The sequence below is a fragment of the Pristis pectinata genome, chromosome 16 (assembly GCF_009764475.1).
Source record: "Pristis pectinata isolate sPriPec2 chromosome 16, sPriPec2.1.pri, whole genome shotgun sequence".
NCBI classification, from domain to species: Eukaryota; Metazoa; Chordata; class Chondrichthyes; order Rhinopristiformes; family Pristidae; genus Pristis; species Pristis pectinata.
In genome coordinates, this window is record NC_067420.1 from 14,091,483 (window position 1) to 14,107,819 (window position 16,337).

General features: G+C 40.3%; 1 protein-coding gene and 1 long non-coding RNA gene across 3 annotated transcripts in view; one reads left to right on the forward strand and one right to left on the reverse strand.

Annotated features, from left to right (window-relative positions):
- LOC127578767 (docking protein 5-like) overlaps positions 1-16,337 on the reverse strand; it is a 334,593-nt gene that overhangs the window by 114,232 nt on the left and 204,024 nt on the right. The window contains 2 exon segments of the mRNA XM_052031204.1: positions 1,005-1,038; positions 1,040-1,120. Of these exon segments, the coding sequence (XP_051887164.1) occupies positions 1,005-1,038; positions 1,040-1,120 (115 nt within the window).
- The window catches only part of LOC127578768 (uncharacterized), a 28,526-nt gene continuing 23,377 nt past the window's right edge, over positions 11,189-16,337 (forward strand). For both annotated transcript variants that reach the window (XR_007957573.1, XR_007957574.1), the window contains exon 1: positions 11,189-11,324. This is a non-coding gene — a long non-coding RNA (uncharacterized LOC127578768). The remainder of the gene's footprint in view (positions 11,325-16,337) is intronic.

Consider the following 16,337-nt stretch of genomic DNA (forward strand, 5'->3'; position numbering starts at 1 on the left):
GACAATAACTCGACTCTGAATTTGTGAAATTGACCAAAATATGTGAAAAATTGTGCAAGGCACACCAATTGACATGCTAAATGGGATCCAGGTATTTCTCATCTGTACGTCTTTGCTTAGTTATGCTGAATGTTGGGAGGTGAGTCGGTGCTTCAGGAGCTCTCTCCATGCAGCCACAGTGGAATAGCTGAGAAAGCTGCCATGGAGGTGAGGAAAATCATGGGATAAGGAGGAATGCAGCAATCTCCGGTGTGTGGTGGCATCCCCCAACCCCTGGCCCCATATGACAAATTGGCCTGTCAATCCCCATACTGCACTTAACACCAGTCTGATTGAAGGGCCAATGTTTGCAGAGTGCTGGTCTGAGGTGAGTTTTTTTTAAGTCTGCTATCAATGAAGGGAGGTGCAGTCAATTATTTAATATTAGGCTGACCATTGAAAAGTGAGACTGTGTGCAAAAGATCAATGCAACAATGTAGATCCTTTAACTTCTGCTTCACTCCTGAACCTGGCACAGTATGCTGCTAGTTTCTGTTGTGAATTGACAATGCACACGGTAGGCTTACTTTCCAAAGCTCCAATCTCTGCCAGCAGTGGAGAAAATGTGCACCACACAACCTGTAATATAATTCGTTGAACATTTGATGCCAGGCAAATGTCAACAGTGCCAAGGCAAATCAGACATACAGGGTGCTGGTCCAATTTCCCAAAGGTTGCTAACTGACTCAAAAATTATTGTTAATGCAATCCAGTATGTCCAAAAAAACATATTTTATGTGCAGGAGTGCATCAAAAAAATGCAATATTGATCAAATTCAAAGTTAAAGCTTTGGAACCTCTATGGCTGCTATTGTGCTGCATTAAATTTGGTCACTTTTGAAGTGGCATTCTTAACAAACTGAAATCAAATATAAAACTGCAAACAGTGTAACACAAAAGAAGTAAATGTTTAGTATACAAACCTAGCAGCTCCCAATTAGTTGAGGAAAGTATATAACACCCACCTGATTCACCTGCAAAGGTTTTTGATGTATCATCACTGAAAATTGATTAGTACTGCATGCCTCTTAGTGCCTTTGGTATTCTTGTCACATTCTTTATATTTGCTGAGGTCTGTTACCTGAAAGATCAACATTTGTCAGTTCTGATTACCAATGTTACTGAGAAGACATTTTCTTTATTCCCTTTTTACCAGGAATGTATGGTCCCGAGACATTAAAAGCATTTTAAAGCTTTTGCAACAATTTCTGTAGGGGAAACAATCTGTTCCATTTGCTACAGCTATCAAATGCTTGCCTTAGGGAAGTCTGCTCGAGGAAAATGTTTATAATAGGTGACATAGAACAGAACAATCACACGCTGAATATATTAGTAATTTGCACTATATTCTATGTTGTATCAGACAATAAATTGGAGATATCTACTTCATGGTATTTTTCATCATCGTTTATATGGGTATGGCAGAATTTCTCAAGTTAGAGCCTGCAGTGAGGTTAATTTGAGAATCACTTACAGAATAGTGGACATAGTGGTGCAAAACTTCCTCAAACTTTTTCCTTATTTTCCAGAATGCTGGAAGTGGGATAAAATACACAATGGATAAGTGGAGTTTTGCACACTTCTGGGGTAACATAACGTCAAGGAACCAACTCATTTGCTGGACAGTGAAATCAACTATCAGAATTAAATTTTATATTAAAACCTGAAATGTCCAGGGGAGCCTAATTCAAACAGCTAAAGTGACAAAATGATTTACCTTTCCTGGCCTACCAGCAAACTATGCATCAGCGCTACTTACGCAAAACAGCAATTTCCTATAAAATAAAGATAGTTGGAAAAACTGTGTGAAAACCCTCTGAACTATGAGAATGGGTTAAAAGAAGACTATCGGTTAAGATAAATGATGACACTGAGTGGCAGCAGACCTCATTGCTCATCAGGGTTATGAGAGCCTCATCACAAGCCAGATACCTGCTATAAATCACTGTCATGTGTTCTATTTATATCATACTTCATAGGGGGATGATGCATTTGAAATCTATTGGAGTAATTTTTCTTTTTAAATAATAATTCTACAGTGAGATAGGACATCATAGAATGGTACCACTGAAGGTAAAATGAAAAGGTCATGTATAATCATCATATCCATTGTAGCTGAGTTTATTTGCACTTAAAAGTTTCATATTGGAAAGGAGAGGAATGTGTGAATCATGCTATAAATCATGCCACTTTTTCACTAAAAGTATATCAGACATTCAGAGTGCATCAGAGTACATACAGAGTATTTCATTTTCATTGAATGCATGAATACTTTAAATTCATTACACTCTTAACTTCCACAAAATAAAGTGTTGTCCTTGCTTAAGCTTGAATTTTATGGTCCTTATTTCAGGTGATGCCCTCATTGGTTTTCATTAAGAATTGAAACATTTGACTTCAGCAGAAGATATAATTGCAACTTATTCACTTTTCACTTTCAATCATGGTTTGCTGCTCTGACAGCTTCTCATTTGCTCCACTTCTATTTGGCCAGGCCTAATGCTACATACCACAGACAAGCTCCACCAAGACAGTTCACACCAATGAGATATTAACTCCATTTTATCTACAGGGACAACTCAAAATTATAATAACCGAACCCATGACTGATTATGACCTAAACTAACTATTGAGGGGATTCTGATGTGTACAGTTTAAAATGTGGCTAATGTATGTGAGGTTTTATTCTTGTCACGTAATGGATAATTAACAAAAATCACTGCCAAAATTACTGTTCTAAATACATAGAATGACCAGTGCATTTCTTTTAAATATAATTTCTAAGTCATAATGCAAAAGAAACCATTAAACTGCTTCATCATGTGATATCTCACTGAAATCATTTTAGGATTGATATGTTATTTTGTTAATCTCTGTTTTACTTCCTTTGTTGGATAATTGGGCTAAGAATTGAAGGATCAGCTAACATACTGGGATTGATCTCTGTATACTTGTGGGGAAAAGCAGAGAGCCCACTTGCTGAGTCATTGCTGAAATGTAATATAGGAAGAAATAAAACAGCCAATTTCCACACAGCATAGTCCCACAAGCAAGAAGTATAAAAATGAACAGTTTATCTACTTTATTACTGATATCAGTTAATGGAGGAATATTGAATTACAGTGTTAGGGAAAACTCCACTGTCCTTTACACAATAGTGCAAGGCAATTTCTTAAGTCATCTTTAAGAGGTTTTTATGAACCTCTTGTCCACTTGTGAGGGCAGAGGTGACCTCACCTCATCTTAGCTGTAAGACAATACTACCTCAGGATGGGATTCTGCACAAGTCACTAGTTTCTGGAGTGGGTTTTCAACCTACATCTTGACTCAGAGTTGATAACACTGCTGCTGACCCTAGGCTGACTCCACTTAGTATGAGGATCTTGTTATGATATTCAGTGTGAGCTACCACAGCAAATTACATCACTAATAGGCAGCTTACAGATCAGCAGGAGAGGAACTCTGGTGAGACTATTCCTAATTAAAGGAAGTGTTTCTTAAAAGAGGTGGATATTAGAGGCAGCCTTTAACATTCCAGTGAAAACCTCACTACAGATGAAAACTCAGTTGCTTCAATAATGCCACTGAGGACTTCAAAGACATCAGTTGGGAAAGTTATCAGGATATTGCGGTTATAATTTGTTTATTGGTGTTGGAAGAAGTCATCTGCCAGGGATTTGACTGGAGATAATATGGGGCTGGGTAGGAGGTAGGATGTGCTTGGACTGGAGGTAGTTGAGGGAAAGTCTGGTTTGGCCTTGGAGATCAGTCAGCTTGGAGATAGGTGGTGGGGTGCTGGAGGGTGGGGAGGGAGGGTGGAGATTACTTCAGGGAAGAGTCAAGCTGGAAATTGATGGGGATATGACTGTGACTAGTGAGAGTGGCCTGAGGGAGTGCCACCAGAAGAGAAAACATTCTGGACTGCAGATGCTGGAATCTGGATCAACAAACAATCTGCTGGAGAAACTCAAGCAGGTCAAGCAGCATCTATGGTGGGGAAAGGAATTGTTGATGTTGCCTGATGCAGGGGCTCACCTGAAAAGTCGACAATTCCTTCCCCCCAACAGATGCCTCTTGACCCACTGAGTTTCTCCAGCAGATTATTTATTGCTGTTATTTAAAGATGATCCACGTGTCAAATTCAGTGCACTGGATACCAACAGTTTGGGACCTGCTGAGATCTCTTTTAAATAAGGAAGAAGCAGACCTCCCTAGCAAGCCACACTGGCATGCACTAAGCTCACAGAACTTCAGTACAGACGTATCTGCATAAAGCAGGACTGCAGTGTGAGCTTCCAGAAGACTCTGAGGTGTGGCATCTCAAGCAGGTGTTGGACCCAGAAAAGCAGGAAGAAAAAGCAGGAAGCCTCTGTTGATTTTTATTGAAAGTGCCTTGCACAGCAACCTGAAACACAACGCCACATGATCCGACTTCTGGGTGACTGGCTATTTAATATCAAGAGACGGATAGGGCGCTCTTTCTTTTTGGAGAGGTTCTTCACTTCTTTCAAAATATACAACGGTGTAATGTTCTGCTTACTGTGGAAAAATGAGAAGGAAGGAAGGATATCTGAATACCGAACAAAGTTATGATGCCTGTCCAGAAATTGTTCCATTTTGTCAGTGTTGTGAATCACCCTAGCACTCTTTGTGATTGTCATATAGAGCGTTGTGAGATTCATAGAGCAGCAAGGTTAGGTTTCACCGTATAACACTGCACTGAAACTGACATTGGAAGGGATGCACTATTTCTGTGCTGCAAGTTCTTGCAGGTCTTGGCATGTAGTCTGGCAGGTGCAATCCTTGCGGGCAGCTCCTAAAGGAAACACAATACTAACACTCTTGCGGCAACATGAGGAGTGGAAACCTCTTGGCTTTATTAACATGTAGAGTGAATGGGAAATGGAAGAATCGCACAACCTTGAAATTGTCTGCCTGCACAAAAAGGTGAGTGGGACCAAATTTCAGAAAAACCCACAAGGATTCTGGGCTTTAAAGAGAAGTAGGAAGAGTCCAAAGCATCAGGACTGGTATTTATCTACTCTTTCGAACTGGCAAGCAGAATAGCCAGAGATCAGATTTGGTGACATTTTCCGGGGCTCATTTGCAATTTCTTTCAAAATAAAATGTCTTAAGAGCTGGGAAGTGCAAGAGTGTGTCCACCACCGTGCTTCACAAAGAGTCCTTGGACATTTCCTGGACCAAGCTAAATCCCTCTTTCTCCTGCCAGAGCACTTCTCCCCCATTAACTTTTGGGGACCACTTGCAAAGGGCCTTGGCTACAGCCTTCTGCTATTAGTTGCACTCAAGCACCCATTAGTCAGACAATCAATCTAGTTGTGTAGCTGGAAGAAGTTTAAAGAGATTTATTCATATAAGACCCTGTCAATTAAGATTTGTACAAGTTCACTTTGTTCTTCATTGTATATATAGACCATTGAACATTGAGTATCACCACAGCTTAAGTCTTTGTGAGCTAATGAATTGAGGTCCTTCCATTGCTCTTGCTTCCTTTTTTATGACAAAAGGGAGATCACTGGATTTCTTTGTGATCACCTTAGTCTTGCAAAAATCTTAAAATTCAAAGTAATAAAAAATATTTAAACTGTAGCTATATAAAACTTTGGTTAGGCTGCACTTGGAATATTGCATGCATTTCTGGTCGTCCCATTACAGGAAGGATGTGGAGGTTTTGGAAAAGGTGCAGAAGATGTTTCCTCAGATGCTGCCTGGATTAGAGGGTATGAACTATAAGGAGAGGTTGAACAAACAGGTTGTTTTCTCTGGACCGTTAAAGGCTGAGGAGAGAACTGGTAGAAGTTTATAAGATTATGAAAGGCATAGACAGTCATAAATCTTTCTCCCAGGGTAGAAATGTCAAGTACAAGAAGACATGCATTTAAGGTGAGAGAGGGAAAGTTTAAAGGAGATGTGCAGGGATAATTTTTTTTACAGAGCGTGGTAGGTACCTGGAATGGACTGCTGGGCAAGTGGTGAAAGCATCATAGATATGAGAGTGGCATTTAAGAGGCTTGTTAGATAGACACGTGAACCTGCAGGGAATGGAGGGATATGGATCATGTACAGGCAGAAGAGATTTAGTATAATTCAGCATAGTGCTTGGTGCAGACATTGTGGGGCAAAGGGCCTGTTCCTGTGCTCTACTGTTCTATATTCTGTGTTTTCAAATAGTCCTTAACTGGTGGCTTTGTGTATTTGGTCAGTTACATTGTTATATTTTTTCAGTTGTAATCTTTTTTGAGATCATGCCTTGCTCATAGTTTGGCATACATGAAACTCCTTCATTCTTCCAAAAATAAACATAATCACATCAGTGTTTTCTATTATTCAAAACACTTTGAATAGAGCAGCAATGGCATTCTCACATGAATGATTACAAACCATAATTTTCCTCAGTATAATCATACCTGGGTAAGGGGATATTTGAAAGATAAGTCAACTATTTCTATGTACAAGAACAATGACATTCTTTGTAACAATTCAATATTTATGTCTTAGAAATAAATGCATCTTGGGTGATTGTACAAAAGTGGCTCTGCTTTGGTTATCTGTTATACACACAGCATATTATTCATTTCTATCCAAGTAACGCATTACAGTGCCAGTGACCGGGTTCAAATCCGGCCACTATCTGTAAGGAGTTTGTATGTTCTCCCTGTGTCTGCATGGGTTTCCTCTGGGTGCTCCGGTTTCCTCCCACATTCCAAAGACGTACAGGTTAGGAAGTTGTGGGCACGCTATGTTGGTGCAGGAAGTGTGGCAACACTTGTGGGCTGCCCCCAGAACACTCTACACAAAAAGATGTACTTCACTGTGTGTTTCAATGTACATGTGATTAATAAAGATATCTTATAAGTACAAATATCCCATTCAAAGCCATTAGAACCATAGAACAGTACAGCACAATACAGGACCTTCTGCCCACCTTGTTGTGCTGACCTTTAAACCACGCCTAAGACTATCTAACCCCTTCCTCCCACATATCCCCCTATTTTAAATTCCTCCATATGCTTATCTAACAATCTCTTGAACTTGACCAACATACCTGCCTCCACCACCACCCCAGGCAGCTCATTCCATGCTCCAACCACCTTCTGGGTAAAAAGTCTGCCTCTGATATCTCCCTTGAACTTCCCACCCATTACTTTAAATCCATGCCCTCTTGTATTGAGCATTGGTGCCCAGGGAAAGAGAAGCTGGCTATCTACTCTCTCTATTCCTCTTAATATTTTGTATACCTCTATCATGTCTCCCCTCATCCTCCTTCTCTCCAATGAGTGAAGCCCAATCTCCTTTAGGCTCTCCTCATAATCCATACTTTCTAGACCAGCTAGCATCCTGGTAAATCTCCTCTGTACCCTTTCCAATGCTTCCACATCCTTCCTATAATGAGGCGACCAGAACTGGACACAGTATTCCAAGTGTGGTCCAACCAGAGTATAGTAGAGCTGTATTATTACCTCGCGGCTCTTAAATTCGATCCCACGACTTATGAAAACTAACATCCCATAAGCTTTCTTAACTACCCTATCCACCTGTGAGGCAAATTTCAGGGATCTGTGGATATGAACCACCGGATCCCTCTGCTCCTCCACACTACCCAGAATCCTGCCACTAACCTTGTACTCTGCCTTGGAGTTTGTCCTTCCAAAGTGTACCACCTCACGTTTCTCCAGATTGAACTCTATCTGCTACTTCTCAGCCCAGCTCTGCATCCTATCAATATCTCTCTGCAATCTTTGACAGTCCTCCACACTATCCACAACAATAATGACTTTTGTGTCGTCTGCAAACTTGCCAACCCACCCTTCTACCCCCTCATCCAAGTCATTAATAAATATCACGAAAAGTAGAGGTCCCAGAACCGATCCTTGTGGGACACCGCTAGTCACAACTCTCCAATCTGAATGCACTCCCTCTACCACAACCCTCTGCTTTCTACAGGCAAGATAATTTTGAATCCACATGGCCAAGCTTTCCTGGATCCCTTGCCCTCTGACCTTCTGAAGAAGCCTACCATGTGGAACCTTGTCAAACGCCTTAATAAAATCCATGTAGACCACATCTACTGCACTACCCTTATCAATCTGCCTGGTTACCTCCTCAAAGAATCCTATCAGACTTGTGAGACATGATCTTCCCTTCACAAAGCCATTCTGACTGTCTCTAATCAGTCCATGATTCTCTAAATGCTCATAGATCCTATCTCTAAGAATCTTTTCTGACAGCTTGCCCACCACAGATGTAAGATTCACTGGTCTGTAATTCCCTGGACTATCCCTACTACCTTTTTTGAATAAGGGGACAACATTTGCCACCCTCCAATCCTCCGGTACCATTCCCATGGACAACGAGGACTCAAAGATCCTAGCCAATGGTTCAGCAATCTACTCTCTCGCCTCACGGAGCAGCCTGGGGAATATTCCGTCAGGCCCCGGGGAGTTAGCTGTCCTAATATTTTCTAACAACTCCAACACATCCTCTCTCTTGATATCTACATGCTCTAGAATATTAACCTTTACCAACACTGCCCTCAGCATCATCAAGGCCCTTCTCCTTGGTGAATACTGAAGAGAAGTATTCATTGAGAACCTCACCCACTTCCACAGCTTCCAGGCACATCCTCCCACCTTTGTCTCTAATCGGTCCTACCTTTACTCTCATTATCCTTCTGCTCTTCACGTACGTGAAAAAAGCCTTGGGATTTTCCTTAACCCTACTCACCAAGGCCTTTTCATGTCCCCTTCTTGCTCTCCTCAGCCCCTTCTTAAGTTCTTTCCTTGCTACCCTATATTCCTCATGAGCCCTATCTGATCCTTGCTGCCTAAACCTTATGTATGCTGCTTTCTTTCTCCTAACTAGTTGTTCTACCTCTCTTGTCACTCATGGTTCCTTCACCCTGCCACTCTATCTCTGCCTCACCAGGCCAAATTTATCCCTACCATCCTGCAAGAGATCCCTGAACAATGACCACATCCCCATAGTACATTTCCCTTCAAAAATGTCCTCCCAATTTACTCTCGCAATTTGCCCTTGCCCAATTAAATATATTCCTGTCCTCTCTGCTCCTATCCTTGTCCATGACAATGCTAAAGGTTGGGGAGCAGTGGTCACTGTCCCCCAAATGCTCACCCACTGAGAGATCTATCACCTGACCCGGTTCATTACCTAATACTAGATCTAATATAGCATTCCCTCTAGTTGGCCTGTCAACATACTGTGACATGAATGCATCCTGGACAACACTTAACAAACTCTGCCCCGTCTAAACCTTTGGTACTAAGCAGGTGTCAATCAATATTTGGGAAGCCATTCATTTTGGATGATTGGATAAATCAGTTATAAACCAGATGAGTCTTATGAACCTCTTTTTTAATTTATATTTTTTCAGGAATGAGTGACACTGCCAAGGCCAACATTAGATCCCCCCCCCAACCCGCCACCACCCATCAGCACCTTGTGGAGAAGATGGTGGTGTGACACATACAGCCGAATAGTTTGTCAGACTTTCGCAGAGAGCACTTAAGAATCAACCACTTGTGTTGAGTCTGGAGTCACAGACAGGCCACACCAGATTGGTCCCTTGAGGGCATTAGTAAATCAGATGTGTTTTTACCACAATCTGGTGCTTTTTGTGGTTATGTTGTTTCCAAGCTCCAGGTTATTAACTGAAGTTAAATTCCACAGCTGCCTTGGTGCGAATTGAGCTTGGATTGTTAGTTCAAGCCTCTGGAATACAGGGCTGGTAATTTAACTGCTCCACCACCATCCTTACTAATGGAAGAGTTAAAGTTCAGAGTGGGGTGCGAGACTGAAACGTCAATATTAGCAATCCTTTCACTGTCTTTTAATGCCTCATAAGGTAAAATTCACCCCCATGAAAAATAACACCATATCAGTTGCCTTTTGGAAGCAAAGCTTTACCATGTAGGAGTAAAACAAAACATCTTCAAAAAGACTTAGACTGCTACAATTTTTTTCCTTTGTCAAATTTTCATGCCCTGTCACTTTCACATAGGTTATAATTATCCACTTGAGACGAACGTTGTTTCTGTTAGCTTCAGAAGATACATCCCAATAGGAAGACATTTGTTACAGATTAATGTAGCTGTGTAAAGCATGACTAATGTCTGAGGTTTAAATAACAGTGTCAGCCTTTTTCCTTAATTTATATTATTAATTTTGACAGACATAAGCGAACGTAAGCATATGGGTGACATCAAGTTATTAAAATGGGGAAGATATCTACTTTTCATTATTCATTTGGCCTATATTTATTTTTAAATGTTTTACAATAATTTTTTACTGTTTATCAAATAGATGGAAGGGTTCAAACTGAAAATTCCATTTTTAAGAGAGCTCTATATTTTAATTTGTATTATATCACAGGATTTTCTCCATACATACCTCCTCCTTCCATCTTCAACATATTATTAAGGTACCTGTTCATGCTAAGGTATAATTCCAAGAGGACGGTTTAATTTTCTAGTGTTTTGTTCAAATGTTGTATATTTTGATCTGTACTGCAACTTTCGGTAGGCTTTGAGTAGGATATCACTGTTTAGCCCAATCTGTTCTTCACCCAATACCCATACAGACAGTCAAATCATCAATTGGCAACCAGAACACAGTAATGAGTAATTTAGTTGATTTATTCTTCCTTCGTATGCCTTTTTCCTCTTGCAGCCGCATTTTTCAGAGGATTAGCTGTACTATAACTACACTATTCTGGGACTGGTAATGCACTGCTATCAAAGGAGTTTACCTGGGATTCATCCCATCTCTAGTGTGGGATTTCAGTCTGCACAAAATGTACTTAACTGTATAATCTTAAAGAGGACTATTTGTGTGTGAAGTGCTTTGAGATTTAACGAGGTCTATACTGTTTCTCCGTAGACTCCCTGAAATACAATGCAAAATCCTAAATTTCTCAAAGTCAAAAACAACACAAAGAATTCTGAATCATTGTTTAAAGAACAATACAGCAAATGTTCAAAATCATGAACCAATTCTTCCTTGATCAATAATAGGCTGAACCAAGCTGGTGGTGCCTGAAGGATTGTCGTGTGTATGTCAGTGTGTTCTGGACTTCCCTGCCTGTCCACTGCAGCCTGGATCATGGAATGTGCTGAAAGTCAGATGACAATATATCTGACCTCCTGTTCTGCTGCTGGATCTAGTAATCTGCCGGACTCAATAGTCCAGCAGTTACTCTGTGATGTATTGAGCTTAGGGGCTGAACTTCACTAAAAAGATCAGTTAAGGTATGTGTTTTTGTTTAAAACTTTATGTTAATTAATGTTCATATTTAAATGAATTTACATAATTTGAGTGTACTTTTAATTCATTATTCTTTTAATTTTAAAAAGTTTTATCAGTATTTTTTAACTCTTTCTAAAAATCTTTGATCATTGGAGACATTTAGAAGCTGTGGAAAAAGGCACACTCACTGCTTGCAGTGCACTCTGCATGTGGAACAACCACAGCAGCGAGGGTAGCAGGACATCGGGGCGTTCACAACTGCAAAATGCAAGCGTGACCACGAGTGTTCTGTGAGAAGCAATCATAAGACATAGGCTGAGGGGAGACCTGATAGAAGTTGATAAAATTATGAGAGGCAAAGATAGGATAGACAGCCAGAATCTTTGTGCCAGGGTAGAAATCTTGAATACTGTAGCTTTAAGGTGAGAGGAGGAAAGTTTAAAGGGGATGTGCAATACAAGTTTTGTACACGAAGAGTGGTAGGTGCCTGGAACGCGCTACCAGGGCTGGTAGTAGAAGCAAATATGACAGTGGTGTTCAAGAGGCTTTTAGATAGGCACATGAATATACAGAGAATGGAGGGATCTAGATCATGTGTGAGCGGAAGGAATTTAATTTGGCATCATGCTTGTCCCAGACATCATGGGCCAAAGGGCCTGTTCCTGTTCTGTACTGTTCTACTTTCTATGTTCTATATTCCATAATAGGATTGCTCTGAGAGCAAGCATAAACTCATCCTGCCTCTTCTATGTCACGAGAAATAGGAAATTCAAGGAGATCTGGATACGTGCATGTTTTTTTTTCTTAAAACCTATAGGTTGACAAACATTTTCCTTATATTCAATAATGTCATGATTACACTATGTCTAGACAAATATTCTATCAATAATGCTAATTCAAGGTTGTTGAAAATTACTGCTGACTTAATGTGCACACATACACACATTACTGCATTTTGCATTCACAATTTACAGCTTGCTTTATAAGATAAATTTAATTCCTCTTTTTTCATAATTTAATAGACAACTCTAGTTGAAGTAAGATAGAAGAAAATTTGAAAATGTAAAAACAGCCTAAATGTATCTGGTACTGATTTTAAAGAGCAGAAACTTGCAGAAATAATATATATTTAACTAAAGCAAGATTGTAACCTATTTTTGCATGTAATATTATACCTCTGCCATGCACATATACCATATGTTTTGCATGATATAAATTAAAGCACTTGCATTACTTATCAATATCATTACTGTGAAAGAACTCAAAAGCAACTGTAAAAATGTTGATTAAAGACAGTCCAATTATTTATTATTATCCAATTATAAGTAAAGAGCTAACATTATTTGTATCTTCTCATTCTAAATCTAGTTCATAGAGTACCAATTTAAAAGAAAGACAGCCACATTGTTCTGATAATTCACGTGTACATGTTCTCTAGTAAACCATCTGATTAGCTAATTTTATTCCAAAACAATTACAACCATAGTATTTATATAACATTTTTACCTTAGCAACATATTCCAAGGCACTTCGTAGGAGTCTCACTGGTGACAATGAACCACTTGCTGTGGGTACCAGTTCCAAGGGAATTCTGGCACTCAGGCACTGAGCAGAAGTTATTCCTGGAGTTAACTGGACCTGCCCAAGAGTGACAGATTGTGCCGCAGACTTTGACGCAAGGAAAAGCTCTGCCTCCAACACCCCCCAGCTTGGCTTTCTGTCAAAGCCTGCTGGGAGAGTTCCACTGGCAAGGCCTGAGGCCTTATCACCATCTGGATTTTGCTGCCTTGTCTTAGTTGTGTGGAGAGTCAGTAAGATCAGTCCTGCACATCTGGCCCAATTAGATACAGGCAGACAGTAACCATGGGTGCTATTTTGGGATCAAGAAGATCTAGTGCAAGAAGATATGGGGAGACACTTCATCAAAGGAGCAGATTTTAAGGAGCATCTTCACGAAAGATTGAGGGTTAGGGAGGCAGACACACTTATGGAGGGAAATTCAATGGAGGTGATGCCCTCCTTCACTACTTTCACTGGACTTCCGGGTGACTTTTAGGTTCTTAGTGCCACCCTGAACATTCCTTCTCCACAGCCAGGGATTCCCAGGAACCTGTGGGATGTTGCACTTTTTCAAGGAGTCATTGAGAACATCCTGGAATCTTTTCCTCTGGTCACCTGGCAGCGCCCACCTGTGACATCACTTAGAATAGACTGTCTTTTTCAGAAGTCTGATGCAAACAATGTGGCCTGCCCAAGAAAGCCAACTGTGTAATTAAGGCCTTAGCATGAGGGATTTTGACTTGGGAAAGGATATTGATGTTAATTCACTTATTATTCCAGTAAATTTGGAGGATTTTGTGAGGACAATAATGGTGGTACCCCTCCAGCGTCTTGAGATGCCTGCTGCAAGTAGTCAACATTTCAGAAGCACAATGACTCTGATGCTCAACTGGCCTTGAGTTTTGTGCCAGGTTTGATCTTGATCTTTAACACTCTTTTCCCTAATGGACCAAGAGCTGTGTTAATGCATTGAAAATGATGGTGAATTTCATCATTGATGTCTGCCTTCAGTGAACGATAGCTCTCAAGTTATGGGAAGCAGTCCATGTTTCTAGAGTCCTACCTTGAACATTTATCGTTGGAGGGCAAGTTGGGAGAGGACCTTTGCCTTGTGGATGTTGAGTGTAACATCTATCCTATTATATTTAGTTGAGGGAGGTTTCTGTTCACCCAGTAGTATATGTTGGACAAGCAAACTGACAATTTAGTGGGTGTAGAAGGGTCAAAAGAAGTGGTAATGAGTCTGAAGTGGGAAGTGGCACCGTATCTTCAGACTATCTTGTAGACAGGCTACACATGGATGAGAAATAGAAGAGGCAAAGAGAATTCCTTCTCAAAAAGACCAGAGGCAGGGTTTTAGGTGTAGAAAGAGAAGACATTGCAGGTGGTTCTCCGGCTATGACTTGATAGATAAGAATGGAATCAGGCAATGGCGTTCCACCTCACTGCACAATGATGGAGACAAGTTGGAGAAGGATGATGTGGTCACCTACATCTAAGGCTTTGGGCAGGTCCCAGATGGACAAGGAGGTACTGATTACCTCTGACTCAATTACACAGGTTGTCGTCAGTGACTTTGCAAGGACAGAAGGATCAAGGACTGGTTTTGAGGAGAGATTGATGACAGGGAATTTGAAGGTGGGATGTGAACAGACTGGACAGCTAAGTTAATTTAAAAAAAACTCTCTTCTATGGTGCCCTTGAAACAGCTTGGAAGAATATACAGAATAACATAAACCAGCCCACCTACCTTTTCCTCACCATTCCCTCTCCAGCCACATCAACTCTTCTGCAGAAGCTTCTCAGCCACTTTTGTGAAGATTGATAACATCAGATTGTTAACATCTTGATTCATTTTTAAAATACTTTCCCCATTAACACAATTTCATTCAACATTTTGCAAAATGTCTTTTTCAAAACTATTCCAAATTAAATACTTGATTTAAATGTTGTCCTGTGGATTGGGACAGGCAATTTTCTAACTCCTATTGTCAGAAGCAAATTAACAAAATCTGATTAAAGTTCATTTCACCCAAGAACGCTTTCATGTCTACTCTTTCCAAACAATTACTTTTTTCACTAATGTAATTAGTCAGGGGTTTGTCAATCACATTCATGGAATTTTACTCAGTTACAACAGCCAAATATATTCAGAGTAGCAGAGGTATTTACATTTTTTGTAAGTCATTCACAGGTGTTTACTTATTTATGTTTTGCTTCAGAATGTTACAGGGTGCCAAGCAGCCAATTTTCTGCCACGATATCCTTTACTCTGTCCTAATTATTTTTCTATCCTCCTGAGATGTGCAGAATTGAGAGAGTAATTTGTCTGGCACATGCAAATGACACCACTTTCCTCTGGCTTTTAATGACTTTTGTTCTGCTCTAAATCTCAGGCAGAGCTATTTTTATAACATTACTGAATAGATCTCATTAACACACTGCGATCACATTAATAATGACCAGAGATATAAGAGGAAGCAGGCTCACAAACATTATTGGTCCCTACACAAAATGGTTTCACAACTTTGAGATAAGGTAACTTTGAAGGTTTAAAAATAAAAGAAGAGGAAACTAATACAATTAACTCAGGCTACTGGAAAGAAAAAAGGTTCAAGGGAAAGGGATACAGTTTGAATTATGGCTGGAGGCTTGGCTATTTCATTGCACCTACAGTATATGCCAAGTTCTGAAGGCACATCCAGATACACAGTAGCCTTATAAGTAAAAGTATCTGAAGTAGCCTAATAGGTAGAGACATAAAAGACTGCAGATGCTGGAATCTGGAGCAATAAACAAGATGCTAGATGAACTCAGCAGGGTAGGCAGCACCTATGGAGGAAAATGAATAGTTGACATTTTGGGTCAAGCCCCTTCAACTGGACTGGTGATGAATGTCTCAACCCAAAACCTCGACTGTCCATTTCGCTCCATAGATGCTGCCTGACCTGCTGAGTTCCTCCAGCGTCTTGTTTTTAGTTTAATAGGTATTCTAATTTCACCATTAGCTACACTTTACATGGAAATGAAACTGCTGCAGAACTCATTCTTCTAAAAGTTTTTTTCAGAGCTTCCAAAAAAAAGGAAATTTGAAGCTAGCAGTAGGTTCTGGTTTATTTATTTCCCAGTGGTAATTATTGTAAATTGAACCTTACAACTTCATTCTCAATTCTCAAGCAATAATGGTTGTTCCAGCTGCAAGGCCATATTTCTGCCTCCCCACAGCTCCACAACCTAGGTTCAATCCTAACGTCGGCTACTATCTGCGTGGTGTTCGTATGTTCTTCCTGTGACTGCATGGGTTTCCCCCAAGTGCTCCAATTTCCTCCCATATCCCTAAGACATGCTGGTTGACAGGTTAATTGATACTGTAAGTTACCTCTAGAGGAGATGGGTGGTAGAATCACAGGAGAGTTGATGGGCATATGAGGAGACTAGATTACAGGAAGACTAGT